This window comes from Miniopterus natalensis, chromosome 11 (assembly GCF_054644295.1).
Source record: "Miniopterus natalensis isolate mMinNat1 chromosome 11, mMinNat1.hap1, whole genome shotgun sequence".
In the NCBI taxonomy this organism is placed as follows: domain Eukaryota; kingdom Metazoa; phylum Chordata; class Mammalia; order Chiroptera; family Miniopteridae; genus Miniopterus; species Miniopterus natalensis.
This window is the reverse complement of record NC_142091.1, coordinates 73276284-73297548: the sequence shown is the minus strand read 5'-3', so window position 1 is coordinate 73297548 and position 21265 is coordinate 73276284. Positions and strand designations below refer to the sequence as shown.

At 56.5% G+C, this 21265-nt stretch overlaps 1 protein-coding gene across 1 annotated transcript; it reads right to left on the bottom strand.

Moving 5' to 3' along the window:
* Nucleotides 1–2764: 2764 nt before the first annotated feature.
* Nucleotides 2765–20231, bottom strand: FRMD8 (FERM domain containing 8). The gene is made up of 11 exons (XM_016208414.2): nt 20147–20231; nt 19769–19853; nt 18122–18289; nt 14642–14743; nt 14242–14300; nt 13961–14127; nt 12556–12777; nt 10349–10472; nt 9163–9309; nt 3752–3956; nt 2765–2883 (listed from the first exon to the last, which is right to left on the bottom strand). The coding sequence occupies exons 2-11, from the start codon at nt 19851–19853 to the stop codon at nt 2765–2767; spliced, it is 1398 nt and encodes a 465-aa protein (XP_016063900.2). The 5' UTR covers nt 20147–20231.
* Nucleotides 20232–21265: the final 1034 nt, after the last annotated feature.

The window sequence follows — 21265 nt, the reverse complement described above, 5'->3', positions numbered from 1 at the left end:
AAAAGAAGAAGCCTGTGTCCTAATCCCCAGAGCCCGTGAAGGGAAATTAAGGTAGCTAATCAGCTGGCTGTAGGGAGATGATCTGGCTTCTCCACCTCCGGCCAGTGCAGTAATCACAGGGGTCCTTAAACATGGGAGTGGAAGGCAGAGGAGTCAGAGAAAGAGATGCGAGGAGGAGGAGGGAAAGCCAGATTGAGGGCTCTGAGGAGCCCCTCACCTTCACTGGCTTGAAGATGAAGGGGCCATGAGCCAGGGGATGCAGGCGGCCTCTAGAAGCTGGAAACAAACGGATTCTCGCCGACCGACCACATGGGATGCAGCCCTGCCCACACCTTGATCGAAGCCCAGCGAGGCTCATTTCAGACTTCTGAGTCCAGAAGTCTCTGATAGTGAAGGTGCTGTTTTAAGGCACTAAGGTTGTGGTCACTTGTTACAGCAGCCACAGGAAACTAACACAGGTGTAAGGGCAGAGGGGCCTACGTGGAGAAAGGGCCCCAGGCCTGCCAGGCCCCAGGCTGTTGGTGCTCCCTCACCCACCAGAGTGGGGGTGTCTGTGCCATCGGCAGGCCCAGGCCTCTCAGGTGAACCCGGTCCTCCCAGCTTTCTGGACGCAGGTCTTCCCCCACCTCCAGGTGATGCTCACCCCACAGGAGCGAAGCTGTGTTTACCACTGCGGCTCAGCTTCCCAGGGGGCCCACAGCACCCCAGAGGGCGGGCCCAGTGCTGTCCCTGCCCAACAACATCTGTGGGAAACAAACTGCTCCCTGCCCTGGCCCAGGGCATGAGGAGCCAAGGAGGGCTTGAGAATCGCCCAAACTGCCTGGGTTCTCTGTGCCTGGGACCTCACCCCCCAGGTGAGGGGAGGAGCCCAGTGATAAGTGGCTTAGGTTCACTAGGCAGGAAGGCCCCAGCCAGCCTCTGTTGCTCCCTGTTTCCCTGCCTCCCCGCAGAGCTCCCACCTTGGTTCCCACCATGAACCCCAAGCCCCTCATGGACCTTCTTACCCTGACCAACCATCAAGGTCGGGAAACTTCACTCTGGCTGCTCCATGGCCTTCAGCTTGGGAGCCCAAGGGCTGCCCCCTACAAGCCTGTAATCGGCTCCCAGGCTGTAATTAACACACTCCCATTATTTCATACCATAAACTATCCCAAATTTACTGGAAACTGATTTTATTATTAATAATTCACGTGGTACAAAACAATCAAAATATTCAAAGGACATTCAGTAAAATGCTGCTTTGTCCCAAAGGGTAGGCAGGAAAGGTTAAGGCACAATGGAGGCTTAGAAAACAAGGGAAAGACAAGAGTAAAAACAAGTAATTTGTGTACTCACACACCCACCACACCCACAGGCCCCTGGGCCCATCAGATAAGAATTCACTTGGCATCAAAACTGTGAGTGAGAGGGGAGGACCCGAGGGCTGGGAGCCAGATGGGCTGGGCAGCCAGTGAGGGTGACTCCAGAAGAGACAAGGTATACTCTGGCTGGGACATTCCAAAAGGCTGAGACACCTATTTATTACGACAAATAATGAAGTCCCTGCTGCCAGAAGGCAAGCCCACCTCAACACCTGGTATGTTCAAAAGCCACCAGAGGAGAAGATGGGCTCTGGCATCTGGAGCCAAGCGGTTCGCATTTCTTCACCCACAGTTCCCACCAAGAAGGGGAGACAAAGGCAGCCCTGTGCTGGGCAGGCCACCTTTTTCCAGCGGAAAGTCCCAAGAAGCACCCAGAGCCAGGCCCCACCACAGAGGAGCCCAAGGGCTGGGAAGGAACTCCTGGGCTGGCCCCACCCAGCACCACATTCACTATCATGTCATTTGTTACCAAGAAAAGAGGAGACTTGCTGTTGGGGTGGGACTTCCCAGCATGGGCCAGCCCCCAGGGTCAGGCCAGAGGGAAAGCACAGCACCACCTCTGAGGGGAGCCAGTAGCTCTGAGGTGGTGGGGTTCTCTCTAGTTGCCCCAGAGTTCACAGGCTTCTTGGAACCAAAGCTGATGAGAAAAGACCAAAACTAAAACCCAAAGCCCATGGGTGTTTGTGAACTTCTTTGAGTGTGGAGTGGGTGCTGGTTACAGGACAGCCACCTCCAGCACAGTGACATCACCAAAAGCTAGCAAAATGGCACTTTCCTTCTGGTCAGAGTATCTCCTGCCAGCAAGAGAGGCCTGAGTGAGGGGCACAGGGCCCCCTGAGCGGGGTCCTGCCCAGCTCCCTGCAGTCCCACCCAGCCAGGGGGGGCATGAGTGGGGCCTCTCCTTCTGGGTCTGCCACGGTTCAACTCTGGGAGGCCCCGTCCTACCCCTACAGTGCTGGCCCTGCCTGGCAGTGTGTGTGGGGATGCAGGCCAAAGGAATGCCGGGATGTGGTCACCAAAGTCCAGGGAACAGACCAAAGACACACACTTGACCTGCAGGTTCCGAGCCCTACTTCTTGGCCTCCTGCCATGGGAGCGACCAGTGGGGATTTAGGTGCAGGGGACACTGTCCATCTTGAGGGGACACACAGGTGACCACTGGGTGAAAGGAGGAGACTGGGGCCTGATCAGATGGTCCTGAGATGGCAGTCGGACCCAGAGTTCAGGGGAAGGGCAGACAGGCTGTGAGAGGGGCTGTGTGGGATCCCTGAGCCAGCTCTGCACAGCCCAGGCACTGTCCCAGGCACAGAAGTCACTGCTCCATGCTGCAAGGTAGCCTTCCTCCCCAACTTGAGGGCCACAGCCTGCCCACCCCCCCCCCTTCTCCTGCTGGCACCGCTTCCTCAGCTCTGCTCTAGGCTCTCGGTGGGCTGCACCGCCGTGTAGCTCCCCTGGCCCAGGGAGAGCTGCCGGCTGAAGAAGGACGTGCTGCGCTTTGGCTTCACCGGCTTGATCTGCTCGCCTGTGGGGCAGGAGGGAACACACTGAGAGGGCTTCCTGGAGAAGGCGCCCAGGCCCAGGAAGCCTGGTTTGGGCTGAGCTCCCCTTTGCACACCTGCCAACTTTCTGGCCTCATCCCCCTGCACCCCAACTCTTCCACTAGTGACAGGATGGGCGGGTGGGGATTGTTGCCAGCCCCCCAATCACAGGCAAATCAGGGTTTGTGTTTGATGCTGGGCCAGCGGTAGTGCCTGAGGAGCTCTTGCTAAAACCTTTTCAAAGAAACAAAATACCTGCAACATACATGACTGGCTGAAGGTGAGCCTCAATACAGCGAAAAGAACTCTTGTAAGTTCAAAATTTCAAGCCAGGTGATCAAGGTCAACATCAACAGGCATAGTCATGTCAATCACGCACCTCTGATGTGACGTGATAAAAACGGCACTCTAGCCCAGCCGGTGTGGCTCACTGGACTGAGTGTCGTCCCATACAAGAAGAGGTCGCTGGTTCAATTCCTGGCCAGGGCAGGAGGGACGCCTGGGTTTCGGGCTTGACACCAGGAGGGGGAGTGCAGGAGGCAGCTGACGTTCTATCTCAGCCCCTCTCCCTCCTTCCCTCTCTCTCTATTTTTCACATCTGGATGCTCCTGCGTGAGCACATCTGCAGACGCAGCAGTGAGGAGGGACGGACTGGGACTCTTCCCGCCAGGGCCCCAGAGGCTTCCAATTCCTGATCAGAGCTCAGATGTGACGCTCACACCCAGCCCTCCTCTCAGGTCCCTCCAGCTGGAGGCTAACTCAGCCCAGAGCTCCCGTGGCAAGCACGTGCACAGGCGCGCGTGCAAGCACATGCGTGCATGTAGACGTATATACCATGAAGAGGTCACTCACCCTCCTCCACATAGTCGATGGTGGAGAGGTGCTGGATCCGGCTGCACACCACACTGCCCTGTCTCCGCAGCTGGGGTCGCTGAGTGGGAGGGGGCAAGGAGCCAGGGACCGAGGCGGGGTCGGAGGCACTGTCCTGGGGGACGGCGGGCTCTGAGGCCTGGTTCAGCTCGATACAGTACTCGATGAGGCTGCTCATCAGTTCAGCCTGGGGAGGAGAGGGGTGTGAGGGCCCAGGCCCAGCCTTCCCATCCCCTGCAGCGCGAGAGGAGCCAGGTGGGCGTCCCCTGCCCTCTCTCTGGTGGGGAGGCATATGAGGGAACAAATACCATTCACACAAGAAAGGACGTGGGGGCAGGTGCTCTGTGGGCCAGCGGTGGGGCAGGTGGGTGGGGTGACGTTAGAGGCCAGGCCTGGTGGGTGAGGGGTCGCAGGTCTGGGAGGCGGGTGGGAAAGAAAGCATTCTAGTTAGAAGACAGGGCAGGAAGGCAGTGGGCCGGAGCAGGCAGGGCAGGGGGTATGGAGAGGACAAGGAATGGGGCCCAGGCAGGCCTTTCTGGGAGAAACCTGCGGGGCGCGAGGAGAGGAAGGCAGCAGTGAGGCCGTGGCGGGGGCTCCCTCTGGCACATTCTTCAAAAGTGAAGCCTTCTCAACAGATTTGAAACATAACACATGCTAATATAAAAGGAGAAGTGACCAGATGTCAGTGACCACAGACTGGGCACAATAAGACGGGGATGTCAGGGGACTGACAGATCCAGACAGACAGCTGCCGTGGGCGGTGTCCCACAGTCAGGCAGCGTGCTCACAGGGTGCCTACCTTGTGCCTTACTGCAGTGAGGGACAGCAGGGACTCCCAAGAGGAGAACCCACCGAGGGCAGTGAGTTCAGAGGCCAAGGAGGTGGCCCCCTGGTGACAGCTGTGACCCAGCCCCTGCCTACCCACAGTGCAGCCTGGGGCCTCTTGAAAGCAACTTCCCCCCTCCCCCAGGCCCAAACCCTGCATGATCTAGAAGGGCGGGCCAGTGTAGGTATCGGTGTCAGTGTCGGTGCCCTGTTCTCTGTACCCATCTCCTTTTCTCCACCCAGGGAGAGTGGGCAGTGGGATGCCCGGCGGGCGGGACAGAGGGCCCTGAGCTGCAAATACAGAGGAACGCCCTCTGAGTTCCTCTAACACAGAGTGATGCTCCTGAGGTTCAGGGGGGCTGCCATGGAAACTTAGCCACAGTCAGCACAACTTACTAGCCATTCAAGATAAAACTCAGCAAGCCAGGAACAGAAGGGCACTGCCTCAACCTAATGAAGGGCGTCTATGAAAAACCCACGGCTAACAGCACACACATTGAGAGCGAGACTGAATGCTTTTCCCTAAGATCAGGAGCAAGTCAAGGATGTCTGCTCACACTGACTCAATACTGTCCTGGAGACCCGAGTGACTGCCACCAGGCAAGACAAGGAAGAGGCATGCAGGCTGGAAAGTCAGGCACACCTGCCCCTATTCACAGACGATATAATTCATCGTCAACAGAGAAAATCCCCCAAAATCTACAAAAAAGCTACTAGAACTAGTGAGTGAGTTTAACAAGCTTGTAAGATATAAGGACGTGTGGATAACAAAATTAACTGTATTTTTATATATCACAATAAACAACTGGATACTGAAGTTATTAAAAACATACCATGTACTATGCAGTCTCAAAAGGCTGCATAGCACCAAAAAGAAAAAGAAACACTTAGGGATAAGTCTAATAAAAGATGTATAAGATCTATATACTGAAAACTATGAAATGTTAGTGAAAGAAATCAAAGACCAAATAAATAGAGAAAATACAAATTAATGAACCGATGGCTTAAAAACTCTGCAAAAGACACTGTTAAGAAAGCAAAAAGTCAAGACAGACCAAAAGGACACACTTGCAAAACCCACATCTGATAAGGGGCTGGTATGTAGACTATGTAACAGGCTCACAACTCAGTAAGAAAAACAAATAACTCAATAAACAAAGGACTAATACTTGGAATAGACACTCCATCAAAACAGACATATGGATAGCAAATAAACACATGAAAAGATGCTCAACAGCATTAGTCATCAGGACAACGCAAATGAAAGCCACAATGACATATCGCTGTTATACAGTCATTAGAGTGGCAAACAAACAAATGAAGCTGACACGACAGTGCCAAGTGTGGGGCCAGAGCGCAGAGCGACTGAACTGAGCCGCTGCTGGCGGAAACCAAAACAGCGCTACTTAGGAAAAGTCTGGTGCAGGGCAGTGAGCCGGCCCTATGTTACCACATAACCCATCAATCCCCCCACGCGTTTATACAAGGAAAATGAAGACCTAGGCCCTCAAAAGCCTGTGCACGTTTACAGCAGCTTTATTCACAAAATCCCCAAACTAGAAACACCCCAGCATCCTTCAACCCGTGGAGAGCTAACCTGTAGTACACCCACACGCAACCGTTCAACAGCAAAAAGGAATGCGACGCACCAGGCAACCCGGATGCCGCTCCCAAGCAGCCAGTCTCAAAGCTGCATGCAGGGCGCATGCTGCAGGGCTGTACCACGACTTTCTCTATCAGTTCCCAGCCGACGGACATTTGTGTTGTTTCCAATTCTTTGGTTATTACAAAGGAAGCTGCTGTGAACACTACAGCACAAGTCTTTGTGTGGACATACATCTTTATTTCTCTTGGGTAAATGTGTAGGCACTGTGAAACGTGTTTATATGACATTCTGGAGAAAGCAAAATTCTTGGGATAGCTAAGGGGACGTATCAAATAGCAGACGAAGAGATGAGTCTGAAATCATAAGAGGAATGTACAAAACAATTTTAGAAAATATATATATTTATTGATTTCAGAGAGAGGAAGGGAAAGGGAGAGAGAGAGAAACATCAATGATGAGAGTCATTGATTGGCTGCCTCCTGCACGCCCCCTGCTGGGGATTGAGCCCACAACCCAGGCATGTGCCCTGACTGGGAAAGGAACCTCGATCTCCTGAATCATAGGTCGATGCTCAACTGCTGAGCCACACTGGCTGGGCTACAGAACAATTTTTAAAAGGCAACTCCAAAGGAAAATTGGTGAAAGACTTCAACAAAGGGACTTTCCAGATGGCAAATAAAGAAAGAGAATGTGCTCAGCACCATCACTGGGGGGGTGACAGGGAATGCCAATTAAAACCATAAAGAGATTTGAGGGTGACAGAAATAATGCCAATAAAAATGGGCAAAAGATGTGAACAGCCCTGGCTGGTGTGGCTCAGCTGGTCGGGGCGCTGTCCTGTACACCCAAAAGTGGCAGGTTTGATCCCTGGTCTGGGCGCATGTGGGAAGCACTGATTGATTGGTGTTTTTCTCTCACACTGATGTTCCTCTCTCTCTAAAATCAACAGAATAAAAATCTTTTAAAAAAAAAGATGTGAACAGGCGTTTCACCTCTAGGAAGATGCACTAACAGCAAATAAGCTGCTTCATAGCTTGACTGTGGTGGTGGTTGGTGGTTATCAAAACTCACTCTTAAAATGGGTGCATTTTATTGTAAACTATACCTCAATGAAGTTGACTAAAAACAAAAGAAAATAATAAGGAGATACCACTACTCACCCATCAGAGTGGCTAAAATGAAAGAGACTGACAGCCCTGGCCAGTGTGGCTCAGCTGGCTGGGTGTTGTCCTGTGCATCAAAACGTCCCCAGTTCCCCAGTTCGATTCCAGGTCAGGGCACATGCCCAGGTTGCAGGTTTGATCCCTGGTTGGGGCGCATGCAGGAGGCAGCCAATCGATGTTTCACTCTCTCTCTCCCCCTTCCTCTCTCTCTCTAAAAATCTATTTAAAAAAAAAGAGACTGACAATACTAGGTGTTGGAGAGGAGACGCAATGAGCACTCATCTACCCCTGCGGAGTGCAAACAGTAGGACTGCTTTGGAAAACTGGCAGTGTCCACTACAGCTGAGCACATGCCCTGTGATGCCGCTACTGCGCTCCCGGGTGCGAACCAAAATAAGCAGCAATGTTTGCAACAGTCCAAAACTAGAAACCCAGTGTCTATCAGCTATAGGACAGAAAAGTCAAGGCTGGCAAATTCAGCTGCTGGAATACCAGAGAGCATCATGAAAGATCAAACCACTGCTCCGTGCAGCAAGGATGAGCTCAGGGGCTCAACACTGCGTGGCAGAAACCAGACGGAGGAACACACCAGGGGAACCTGCTGCCAGACGACTCTGGCGTGAATCAAGTCAGGATGGAGGGGGTCCTTTGGTGGGGGAAAGAACTGGAAGGGTGCTTGAGGGGTCTCCTGAGGGCCTGGTTCTACTTCCTAATCTGAAAGGTGTCACATGGGTTTGTTTTGGGAATATTTGTTGAGTTATACACTTAGGATTTGGGTACTTTTCTGTATGTAAATTATAACTCAATACAACACTTACTTAAAAAAGAGCTCTAAACTAGTAAAGTAGAAATTACCCAGCGTAAAGGTGGGTAAGTGGAGTATTCAAAGTTGTGAGAAGGAAGAACTCCTGTACATGAGCAGAGAGCGAAGTCCCTGGAGAGGCCCAGGAAAGGAGGGCCAGCGAGGAAGACAGGAAAGAGGCCAGAGGTCAGGGGACAGGAGAGGTGTCTCCAGGAGCACAGTCAGGCTGAGACAGAGAAGGCAGGCAGATACTTGTGCACTGCACAGGCAAAGCAGAGGCTGCTGGGCTTAGAGCAGGGGGAGTGCAGGGAGCAGGGGGAGGGCAGGGTGCAGGCTGGCTACAAAGGGGTGAGGGATCAGAAGGGAGGCACAGAGAGTGTGGAGAGCTGTGTGGCTCTGCAGGGTCTAGGGACCCCAGGCAGTGGCAGGAGGGACATGGGATGTGTGTTTTAAGAGACAGGAGTCCCAGGGACAATGTCTACCTGCAGAGGTGCTAAAAGGACAGGCGAGAAGAACACAATCCTGACTGGGCCGTGGGGGGAGTGGGGGGAGATGGCCACCTCTCCATGATGAGGGGGAGAGGGGCAGGTTGGGAGCAGGGTGGGAAGACCTGGTGCTGAATGAACTGGACAATAAATAAAGGTGAAAGCGGCACAGGTGCCGAGGGACCTTAGCCCTTCCTTGCCTGCTCCTCACCTGAGAGCAGCCAACTCACAGGGGGCCTCAAGGACAGAAGGAGCTGGTGGGGGTGGTCGCACAGCACTGGGAAGCCCTCAACCAACAGCTGCCACCTGATGTGTGTGAATGCCCCAGACCACACCCAGCGAACTCCCCAGGGTGGCTCCAGATCAGTAGAAGTCAGCTCCCCGGGTCCCCAGGCCCTCAGTAGCCCTCTCACCTCCTTGCCAGCCAGACTGGAGCCTTCAATAGGCCGGGATCCTTAAGCTGCCCCCCACCCCCACCCAGCCCCCAGCCCAGGGCAGGCAGCACCCACAACCTGCTTGGAGTAGATCTTGAGGAGCTTGTTGACTGGTATGCCCTCGCTGTTCCCATCGAACTCCAGCCACAGGACAGGCTCCTCCTCCTCCTCGGGGCACGTGTGGTCCCAGGACAGCTCCTGGAAACGCAGGCCCAGCAGGACGTGCTGGCCAGGGGGAAAGGCAGAGCTGGGACCCCAGGTAGACATCTGCTCCCCTACCTCACCTGGCCCAGCACCACCAGGAGGGGACTCCTGGATGTTTAACTCCAAGGCTGAGTCTAAATTCCTATGTGAGCCCAGCTGGCATGGCTCAGCGGTTGAGCATCAACCTATGATCCAGGAGACTGCGGTTCAATTCCCGGTCAGGGCACATGCCCGGGTTACGGGCTTGATCCCCAATGGGGAGCATGCAGGAGGCAGCTGATGGATGACTCTCATCATTGATGTTTGTATCTCTCTCTCCCTCTCCCTTCCTCTCTCTGAAATCAACAAAGAAACACTTAAAATAAATAAATTCCTGTGTGAGTTTCCCCAAGGACAGGAGTCCCTGCTTTCATCAGACCCTGGAAGGGGGCGGGGTCCAGGGAGGCTGGGACACCCTAACCCATAGCACTTCCCACCAGCGGGTCAAGCCCAACAGCCAGGGTAGTTATGTGGGGGAAGAGACAAGTGGGGAGGGGAAACGTTTTCCACAAGGTCAGCTGGATAGCACCTCAGCGCAGACACCCAGGAGGGGCTGGAATCCCTCTCTGAGATGACCAGAAGTTGCCCCCAGGGCAGTTGCCAACACCACCTTCATCACAGGCAGCCAACGCAGGATGAGAAGCAGGACTCAGATAGCCCAGGAGGGCTCCTGGCAGTGGGCACGTCGGGAAAACTAGCAGCTGTTCTCCAGCCATTGGAAGGCAGAACAGCCACCCCTACGGGCTTCCCCCCGGCCAGAGGCTACATCCAGCTGCAGCCTCCTTGCCCTAGCTGAGCCCCTGCCCTGGCCACCCCTTGCCCAGCACACAGGGCTGACCCAGAAAAGCTCCCAGGATGACAGTGAAGCCCCAGGGACATCCAATGGAGGGAGGGGCCCTCAGTCCTCCCAGACAGGCTACCCACCCTGCCCCAAGGCCAGGGGAACCCAGAAGGCCTAAGTTAGGACCCCACTCTCCTCCACTGAGATGCCCAGGTCCCATCCTAGAGGAGGTGGAAGTACCTTCTCCCTGTTGTCGATGACATGTACACCCTCCAGACTGATGGCTATAGTCACTGGCTTCCGTCTGCCCCGGTGCAAAAAGCCCTGGGCTGGCTTGTCAACCTCGCCGTGGAAGAAGGCACACCTAGGGGAGGGGGAGCTGGTGTCAGCTTGTCCAGCACCAAGAACGGACGACTCAGCGTTTTGGTTCACCCACCAGCAAATGCTCTGGCCAGGCCCTTTCCGGGTGACTGAAGGTTAAATGGAAACACGCTCCAGGGGAGGGAGGAATGGGGGGGGAGGGTGAGAGGAAGGCTTCTTGGAGGTGGTGGCATCTCAGCTGGTCATGCAGGACAGGAGGGTTTGAACAGGCAGGAGATGAAACTGGGTGGCAAAGAGAAGGGGGCACCACAGGCAGAGGGAAGAGCGTGAACCCAGGTGTGGACAGAGCAGGTGATGTTCAGGGAACTATCAGGAGCCTGAGGACTCAGGCTGCGGCTGCCGGAGGTGGCCAGGCCACATCAGGGCTGCGAGAGCCCACTGACCCCCTTCAGCAGCAGAGAGGGGTCAAGGCTGCACCTGCTTGGGGCCCACGAGGGGGCAGGAGCTGCCCAGGGAAGCAGTTGCAGGGCCTGGCACTAGAAGGGAAGAGGTGAAGTGGCCTTGGGACACCACCCCACTGAGCCACCAGCCTTGCTCCTGCCCGGCCACATCCTCTCCCACTCCAGCGGCTGCCCTGGCCCCTCACCCCTCGCCCTTGGTTAAGCCGGAGCCCTAGTTCGTCCCACTCTCTGTGACTGCCTGCGCTGGGCAGCGGGACTGAACTGAAGACAAGCGCTCGCCACCTTCAATTACCGACAGCAGCCTCGATCGCTGCCTGCAGCCCCACGCCTGTCCCATGCCTGTCCCTGCTCCTGGGAGACTCCTACAGACTTGAGGGCTGGGGAAACTGAAGCAACCAGGAGGCCACTCGCCCACCCTCATCTGAAGCTTTCACTCTCTACTGGGCCATCCCTCAGCGCACACACTTAGCCGGTCACTGAATTAAAAACCTTCTGTCCCCCTGCACCCACAACCGCTCACTCCACAGCACAGATGCTTCAGAGAGTTGGTTACACTCGCTGTCTCCAACCTTCTTCTCACTCTCCTCCACCTGCCGCCTCCTCCATGAGGCTGGAGCCAAGGACAACTATCAGCCACACAGGACATGTCGAACTTGACCTTGAAGCAGCAGCATGAGATGGTCACTCCCTCTTGGTACCTCCCTTTGCTTGGCTTGTAGAGACCTTCCCACCTTGCTGGCTGGGGTCCTCTTTTGGTCCACTCTCACCCCCTTGGCCGTCTCTTTGGGTCCCCCATTTCAGGCACCATTCATGCGCTAATGACTCACCAGTTACTACCCAACTCTAGACCCAGAAACCCAAATGCCTACTCGGAACAATCACCTGGGTATCTAGTGCGCATCTCAAAACCAACATGTCCAAAGCCAAGCCCCCAACCTTCCCTGGCCCGTTCCACTGCACGGTCTCATCTCAGCTGATGACAACGTCATTCTCCAGTTGCCTGGGCCAGAAACCTGGAGTCCTCTCTGCCTCCTCTCCTTCACCTCTTCCACTGCACATCCATCGGGCAAATTCTGTCAAATCCACCCTCAACACCTCTGGACTCAGACCATGTCTCACGTCCTGTGTTATCGCCATCTGGCCTGAGCCACATCACCCCTTCAGGGGAGTGTCACACAGTCCTCCCGTCGCCTGGCTATGGACCCTGCCCACCTGCGGTCTCTTCTTTACTTCTACTGCTTACTGTCTCTCTCCGCTAGAATGGCAGCTCTACCAAGCAGGGATCATGATCTCTGCTCACCGTGGAGTCGCCAGCGCCTACCTGACGGTGCACAGCAGGCAGACAGAAATACCCAGCTAGAGGGTGACCGCACGCATGAGAGCACTGGCTGAGGGAAGGTCAGCAGGTCTATTGGCCAAGTAACGGGTGCAAGTGGAAGGAGAGGACCTGTCCAGGCTGTCCTGGTCTGTGACACGAGGAAGGGAAGGACAAGTGTCCAGCTTTGGACCCGTGGGGCTGGAGGTGCTGGCATTGAGGTGCACCTCACATGAGGATGGAGCTTGGCTGGAGCAGAGAGAGGCTTGCTGGCAGGTCACTCTGGCAAAGGTGAGGGATGTCGTGGGACAGGAGACCCCAGCGCTGTGGCTGCCCAGGAGAATGCTCACCCATAGTAGGGAAGCTCGTGGCACTTGGTGAGGTAGGCGTGGTAGTGGGTCCTCAGGGAAGCCGCGCGCTCGCTGGCGCTGGCCTCTTCCTTCACCTTGCGGTATGCGTTGAGCAGGCCCTGCTCGCTGGGCCCAGCCTTGGCCCCACGGCCCCGGAGGGCAGCGAAGAGCCCATGGCCCCGCTTACACAGGTGGGCAGGGAGGAAGGAGTCCAGCTGCTCCCTGTGGAGGAAGGAAGACGGATGCTCAGCATGAGGCTCCATGGCTGCGGGCTGGCTAGAGGTGCCAAGGTCCTTAGCGCGAGCACGCTCATGGCGGGGGGTGGACATGGGCTGCCAAGGGACCCTACTGTTGTCATCCCCGCAGCATGCCTGACCGGCAAGGGACCTGAAGGAGAAGGCGGGAGACGGACAGAAGAGCCCAACCCGCCCCAGAACCAGTCTACGGCTGGAGCGTTTCATAGCGACAGCTGGGTCACGAGCAAGGGAAGGTTTGGATTCCTGAGCTAGGAACACAACCAAAAAACGGTACAAGTGGCCCAGAACTATTGATGTTTTGTTCTGCCAAATAGGGATGCAAAAAAAAAACCTACAATCCATCGGCTCAGGTTCATGAAAGAAAAGACATTTTCAATCACACAGAGGAAAGAATCTGGGCGTGACTATGTCCCTCCCACCCTGGGCAGCCCAGGGACTATGTGGCCACACACTGGCCGTTCTGCATAAACCACAGCTGGAGCCTTGGCCTTTGAGCACCAAGCGCCCCCGCCAAGCCTTGGCTCCCCACGTGTCACCTAGGGACACTGACATCTGCTCGCATGGAAGGGCGCTAGCACATGCTAAACAAGCATCACTGAGTTGTCATTTCCACCGAGGGAAAGGCCCTGCCGGGCTTCTGGACGATCAAGCAGCCTGGGCCCAGCAGGGCTGGGGGAAGGGCAGCTGGTCCAGAGGGCGGGCTGAGGTGCTGGTGCTGGCCTGGAGGCCCAACCGCAGGGCGGCAGGAGGGGTCTCCAGGGGACTGCCCACCCTTCTCAGTGCTGCTGTGGCATTTTCATCATTTGTGCCCTACACAGTTCCTGACTGACTACAAATGAACACGCCCAGCTCCCTCCTGACCTCAGCCCAAGGATGACCTCCATCCACACACAAGCGAGGGCTCCTTGGGCTGGGGCGCCTCTCACAGATGTCCTCCACCCAAGTCTCCCCTGCCCGGCCTCTTCAACCCAGGGCAGATGAGGAAAAGAAGACTCAGAGAGGGGGGGTGACTCACTCTAGGCCACACGGTGTCAGGGCCAGCCCTGGGGCTGAGGCCTCCTGACTGGGACCTTGCAAGACCTAAGACCATTGTAAGTAGGATTCTGGGACACCTCTCCCACCCTGCCTCAGGTCATGCTGGCCTTCACCTCAGGGTGCAGGCTGTAGGCTGGCCAGGCTGGAAAGGCCCGAACTGCACGCGGCACACCAGGGCGCCCAGGGCCTCGCAGTCCTCCACGTCGCATGGGTACCGTGCCGCCAGCACATTGCCCTTGGCCTCCTCATAGAGCAGCCGCAGGACCTCCTCGTCGTGGATCTGTGAGGCAGGGAGGGGCTGCTCAGCTAAGTCAGGGCACCAGTGACCAGGGGTCTAGGGACAAGGGGAGGCTAAACACAGGGCACCAGACCTGCCTGGGGTTCGCTGCCTCACCTGGAGCTCCCGTCGCTTTGGGAAAAACACGTTCCTTCGGAACTGCAGGGAAGGCTCATCTGGGGGGAGAGGCTGGGGTCACTGCCCAGCCCTCTCCTGACAGGCCAGTCCCCAATCCTCAGGCTCACACACCCATGACAGAGAAAGCCACAGGGTTGTCCAGAGAGTGGGGGTGTGGCTTATCTCAACATGCTCGCTGACCTCCCAGCCCACCTTCTCCTAGGCTCCCCTCAGGGACCCCGGGCTCCCTGCCAGGAGAGGCTAATGGGGCCTGGGGAAGATGCTGGCCCTGCCCCTCAGCAGGGGCAGCTCCATCTGCCACCGGAGGCCTGGCTGGGCTGGGAGTCAGTGCTCCAGACCCAGGTGGCCCTGAGATGGGGGCTCAAAGGAACACACTCACCTGTGGCCACGTCATCGAACGGGGCATCAGTGAAGCGCAACAGCAGCTCTGGCCACTGGCGGCCCAGCTTGTAGGGCTGGTGCTTGGGCTTCAGCTGCACCTCTGCAGGAAGAGAGGGAAGCGGCCCATGCAGCCTCTGCCAGTGCAGGTGGGAGGAAGAGCAGGCACGTGGCCCTGAGGCACACACAATTACCAGTGCCACCCACCAACAGCAACGTGACAGCAGTCACAGCCAATGTTAGCTGAGCAGGTACTAAGTGTCCAGAACCATTTTAGGGGTATACTCTGCAATACCCCTCTCCCCATTTCATCCATAGAGAAAAAGAGGCTCAGAGAGGTTAAGTTGCTTGTTCAAAGTCACACAGCAGAGGCAGCCTTTGACTGTTCCCTACAGTGCTCAGCACAGGCTGTACCCCATTTGGTTGACTTTACAGAGGTTAGCACTATCTGATCACCTCCCTATGTCCCCACTAGCCTGAGTGCCACAGGGCAGGAGCACTGCTGTACCCCTGGGTCACCATGGGCCCTCACCACAGGTTGGTCCCTCAACCCGGAACTGTCAGCTGGCCCTAGGATTCAACGGCTCAGTCCAGGAATGACAAAGCATTTTCATCTTGTACACTGCAGTCCATAGCCTTTGAGAAGTCTGAGGCCATTTTCAAGATCATCTGGTGATGAATGCGGATGGCTGCCAGGGGGAGCAGGAAGGGGCAAAGGTAGTGTCCACGCTATCAATTAGATACCCCTGCCTTCTGAGCCTTATCTTCCCTCTTCTCCTTTCCCACCAAAGGGCCAGGCACCTTGTCCTGCCAACCTGATGACAAGGGTCCTTGCCTCTGTTCTCTGGACTTCCATCTGGACCCTCATCATAACCCAAAACAGCAGCCACAGACTCCAAAGTGGCCTCCCTCCCTGCCTACAGCCCCTTCCACCCAACCTCTGCATTCAGCTGCTGCTGCTGCTTCTTCTTCTTTAAGTAAAAGCCACTTTAATTTTTTTCTATTGATTTTAGAGAAAGAAACGGAGAGGGAAACATTGATGTAAGAGCAAAATATCGATCGGCTGCCTACTGCATGCCCCTTACCAGGGATCAAGCCCGAAACCTGGGCATGTGCCCTGACCAGAAATCAAACCCACAAGCTTTGGGTGCTCGGGACGACGCCTAACCAACTGAGCCACACCGGCCAGGGCTGCACTCGGCTTCTTCACACCCTTCTTCTCCCATCATTTCTCTGATCCAGATTTCCTAGTGGCTCCACAGCCCTCGTTTCCAACCTAGATCCTTGGCTATACCCATGTGTAACCACCCCTGCCCCACCATTCCCCAGGAGGGGAACATACCATGTGCAGCAGCACCCTCTCCCCTCCAGAAAGGGCTCCCTCAACCCCACCCACTCTGCCCGACCCTCTGAGCACACTCTCGATCTAGACTCACTGAAGCCCAGAAGGACAGTGCCTGCCCAAGGCCACCAGGGTTAGTGGCTGAACCAGAACAGAGCTCTGCCCACTGAGCCTCCTGCTCCACACTTTAGACTACAAGTTCCCTGAGGGCAGGGAAACCTTTGATCCTGCTCCCCACTGTAATCCCAGCATCTAAATCTCTGCACAGAATGAAGTGTGGGCTCCACACATACTTGTGAGATGAATGAGGTAACTGACTAGCTATGACCCCTAGATGCACTGTGGAGGTGGACCTGAGGCAAGGGTGACCTTCCTTCTGCCTATGGCCTAGCCCTGGCCAGCCTTAACCCGGAGCCCAGCAGCTCAGAGGACTTCCATTGTCAGAAAGGAACTACGCTGACCACAGGGTCTGACACACTTCCAGATGGGGCCTTTCTGCCTGGAAGCTGTCACCCAAACAGACCAACTGTCCCTGGAGCCCTGTTCCATGTATAGTGACAATAGCATTGAGAAGGCCAAACCCAAACATCCAGCTCAAAGGAAGGGCGGCTCAGGCAGACAGTGCCCCCTCCCTGCCTCACAGCCCTGGGGCATCTGCGAGTGCTTCACCCACTCCGGGGTGGGGGTGGGGCAAAGGTCCTGAGGGGCAGAGTCAAAGCTGAAGTAGCTTTTCAGTCTCCCTGAACCCAGCGAGGGAACAAAGTGGGCACTGACTTAGTGCTGGGCCTCTAGCCACCCTCCTCCTGGAAGAGGCAGTACCCCAGGGTGACCAGGCCAGCAGGGCCACACAGGCAACCCATTCATGTCCCTGAGGGGGAGCAGGAATGTGATGAGGAGGGAGTGGGAGTAGAGGAAGTGGGAGGAGGAAACAAGCTGTCCAGCTACAGGAACAGGGAGCCTGGGGCAGGGCCGGCCACAAGGAATCGCCACCCCCAGCTTTTCAAAGCCACAAACCAAGGGGCCCACAGACCCAACCAACAACAGCCTGGAGGGTGAAAGAGGGGCAGCTGAGCTGGGTGGGAGCAGCTGGAGGAGACTAGTCAGCAGGAAGAGGGTGGGCGAAAGCGCAGCTGGGCAGGAAGCTCCAATGGGTGGGCAGGGTGTGGGGGGGACAGGCACTCTCTCTCCCACCAAGCCAGCTGATATCCCCCCTCCAGGGTAGAGGCACAAACCCCAACCACTAGGGGCCGCAGGGACCAGTCACCCCCCTTTTGCCCCTACTTCTCTACAAGGAAGGAGAACGTTTAAGCTCAGGAAACATGCCTGGCCCTAGCACCAGTTAGGGCATCCTTTCCCCGACCCCCTTCCTGTCCAAGCCAGTAGGCTGGAGGCCCAGGGAACTCCCAGCACCCTCTCCCAGGCCTGAGGGTCTGGAGAGCCACCACCTTCCCTCCCACTCCATCCCTGCCTTGGGAACCTCAGCCTGAAAGGGCAAAACATTGGTGGTCACAGGCCAGAAACCAGGCAGGGCTAGAGACCTTCTAGCAGAGAAGTGGAGTTCCCACTCGTCCTGCCTTCCCCACCCTCAGGAAAAGTCTCATCGTCAAGGGTGGCGGCTTCCGGACTCAGTATCATCCTCCTCCCTGCCCTCAAGAGCAGATGCAGTTCAAAGAGGTCAGCTGGGGGCCAGCCAGGCTTCCGTTCTGACCTCGGTCCTACCACTCACTGGTCCCACCACTCCAAACCTCAATTTCGTCATCTGCAAGACAGGGCTGAGGCATGATCGGGTAAAATTCTGCTCACGCAATGCCAGCTCAGGTTGCGGAACAGACCACGTGCTCAGCGATGCAGACCACCTCCCTCCTTGTCTTTTAGCCCTGCTCCTCCCGATGCCCCAAGCTCCAGACTGCTGAGGCTCAGGCCCTCCTCTGCCACCAGCAGAAAGAAAGGAGGTGGGGGCAGAAGAGCCAGGCATCCTCTCAGGGCTCTGGGTCCTCGAAAGGCTGGACAGCTCAGGACACACACAAGTCCCACCTTCCCCTGATGTACAGTGGCCACAGGTTCTGGAAGCTGCCCTCTCCCTCTCCACTGATCAGCACCATTCCCATCTTCCCGCCTGGGCTCACTGACAAGCCTTACCCAGCAGAGGGGAGACTAGCCAGAGTGCAAAGGTCTCCAGGGCAATGTCTGGGAGCTGCAGGACCTCACGGATGGTGCGGTGCAGCTCATGGGCACTGAGGGATGGCAGGTTCTCCACAGCCAGGGGCACCACAGTGTCATCAGCCAGATACACCAGCACATCAGCTGCTGCAATGGAAGCCAGGCAGGGTCAGCTCGATGCAGTGCCCAGGCACAGGCATGGCCATCAGGCATCCTCCACCCCCAACTGGGGCTGGAGCCCCCACTCTACACCCTTGGGTGAACAAGGCCACACTCCAGAGGCAGAGCCTCAGCATCCTCAAAGGGCCCTATGAAGAGTGCTGTCTGTTAGGACTTACTCAAAAGGCTCAAACCACTCAGAAACCCAGCAACTCTGCCGCAGGGACTGGCCTAGCCCCACCCTAAACCCCAAAGGTTCAAATTAGGGCTGGCTACTGCACCCCCAAACACTCCCCAGGACTCTTTTGTGTTTCTTCCCTGAAGGAGAACATCCCATTGGTGGGGACTGAGGCAGATAGGCTGAATCCATCGTGAGATTACCGCAGTTAGCGTATCAGGCTGGTGACCCACTATTACCCTAGGGCAAGTTGCTGTCTCTCTCTCTGGCTAAGCCGAGAACTAAGAATTCAAGGCCACCCCAGGGCAAAGCAAGATCCAGGGCTCAGCTTCCTTAGGACTCTTCAAGCCTCAGAACTCAGTACCATGGCCTTTCAGGATAGTCTTAGTCAGGCCAGGGGAAGTATAAATTGAGCATTCCTGAGCATTCCCTTGTGACAGCCTCTGGGATTTCCTATTTGGAACCCAGAGTCCAAGAGAGACCCTTGGAAGAGCAGCCAGATTCAAATCCATCCCTGGAACCACAGCTACCATGAGGGAGCACTGAGCTTGGAGGCCAGTATACTGGGATTCCAACCCTTGCCTGGCTCCTGGCTAGCTGGCTGGCTCCCGCAAGTCAGTGTGAGTGCCTCACCTGTACAGCAAGGCTAATACCCCTCCCTCAAAGAATGGCTGTGAACCAAATGGGGTGAAGCCTGTGAAAGGCAAGGGCACAGTTTATCATTAATACATGTGAGGGTGCTTTGTGGGTAACCAGCCTGTTCCCCAACAGACTTTCTCAAGCTACTTTCTTTTTCCCCCCAAGCTAGTTTCATGAGAGATCATAAAATAATCTCCAGGAGGATGCGATTCAGACCCACTTTTCAGGTAGGGAAAACCGAGGCACTGAAGGCTCCAGTATCCTGTGACAACCTCTCCAGGGCCCAATTTCCCTCCCATAAAATGAAGATAATGATCCCTGCTTTCAAAAGGGTGTTTGTGTGAAAGAAATCCAACAAAGAAAGTGAATGTGTCACTTTTCATTCATAAGATTTCTTTTGAATTTCACAGCTATGTGTGACAAGCGCATTTTACAAATGAGGAAAGGGAGACTCAAGAAGAGTACCCAACTTATATAGCCTAGTAACAGAGCCCAAGACCTCTGATTGGTCACTTTTCCACATCTCAACATACTTCATTTTAATTAACACATATGATTCTTTTTAATGAAAGAGATGAGAAGGTAGGGCCACTTCCCGAAGTCTGGGGGCCCAAGGAGGGTGTAGCAGGGAGATGGGGACAGGGACCCACCTCGGGCTCCCACGGAAGACACGCTGCTTCGATGGGACCGCTCGGCGGGGCCGGGCTGCCCAGCACTGCCTTCTGCCCCGTCCATCTGCGGAGGGAAAGAGAAAGCGCAGTTACTGGGGGTCCGGGCTGGGGGGCTGGGGCGTGCCACAAGCTGTCACTGAGGGGACCCGGGCTGATGTGCGAAAGTGAACAAAGGTGGCTGGAGGCACTGGTGTGCAGACTAGCGGGGTGGGGGGCCCTCGGCCAACTTTCAGGTCAGGGTTGGTGGGAGGGGTGAGGCCGTGACGGTCGCGACGGGGCGGCTCCCCGGCCAACCCAGGAGGGCACCGCGCAATCTCGTCGTAGCGGGGCCCGCGCGCGGCATGGCCGCGCTCTCACCTCGCAGGGACGCAGCGCCAGCCGCCTCAGCCCAGGCTGCTGCCTGGCTCTGCCCCTCGGCTCCGGTCCGGGCTCCGCCAGCCCCCGGACTCCCGTTCCCCGCTCCGGCTCCCGGGGCTGCGACGCGGAAGCAGAGGCAGAGGACGCGCGGCGCCGCACGGCCCCGCCTCCCGGCCCGCGGGAGCCAATGGGAGCCCGGGGCCGCCACGCACGCGCCCTGCCTGGGCCCGCGGGCTCAGGTGCCCCTCGCGGTCCTGCGCATGCTCTGGACCTGCGGGCCACACCGGGCGAGTCTGGTCGCTCCCGGGTGTGGCTGCACTACGAGCCCGAGGGACCAAGGCGAGTGGCCGCCACAGGGCCGGCCTGTAACAGGGTGCGGAGGGTTCCAGCAGTCGGGGGTCTGGGCGTGAGCTCTGGCAGCCTTGTGCCCCTCGCCTGTAAAATGGAGATGCTTCGCCGGACCGTCAGGGCTTCACACTGCTGGCCCTGGGTAAAGGGGCACAGGCAGCGGCCTGTACTGCAGCGCCCCGGCCTGTGAGGGGCGATGGGCTCTTCGCTGTGGTCAGGAGACCGGGTCTCTGTCCTCACTCATCCTGGACGAGCCCCTTCCCCTCCGGGTCTGTTTTCTCATCTGTGAAATGAGATGCCCTCCGAGGACCTTCAAATTATATGCCAGAAACCCAGCCGGGCACACTTGTTTTTCCAGGGAGCAGTCACATGAGTCCTTGTTTTCTTAGACACACAGCCTCGGAGACCTTGAGGCATTCCCCTGGCTGGAAAAGGCACTGGGGCCTGGACAAGCAGGTGTGAAACCACCTGTCCCCAGGGTTACGTCACCAACATGTCCTGGCAACGCCAGCATGTGAGTGCCTGAGGTGTGGATCTCGGAGAAAAACAGGTCCGTGGGGTGCCTTCCTGAGCTAGAAGAACAAGAGGTTGTTCCAAGTGACAACAGTGAACTCGGTGATCAGCAGAACCAGGAGGGGTTTGCAGGGAGGGGGGAGGGGGGAGGTAGAGGGGGCGGTTAACCAGGCCCTGATTCCCTGGGATTGGAAGGTGACTTCAGTTACTAGTCCAGGCCTAGTTTCCTCAGTAACTGAAATAGTTCTCAGCCTGCTC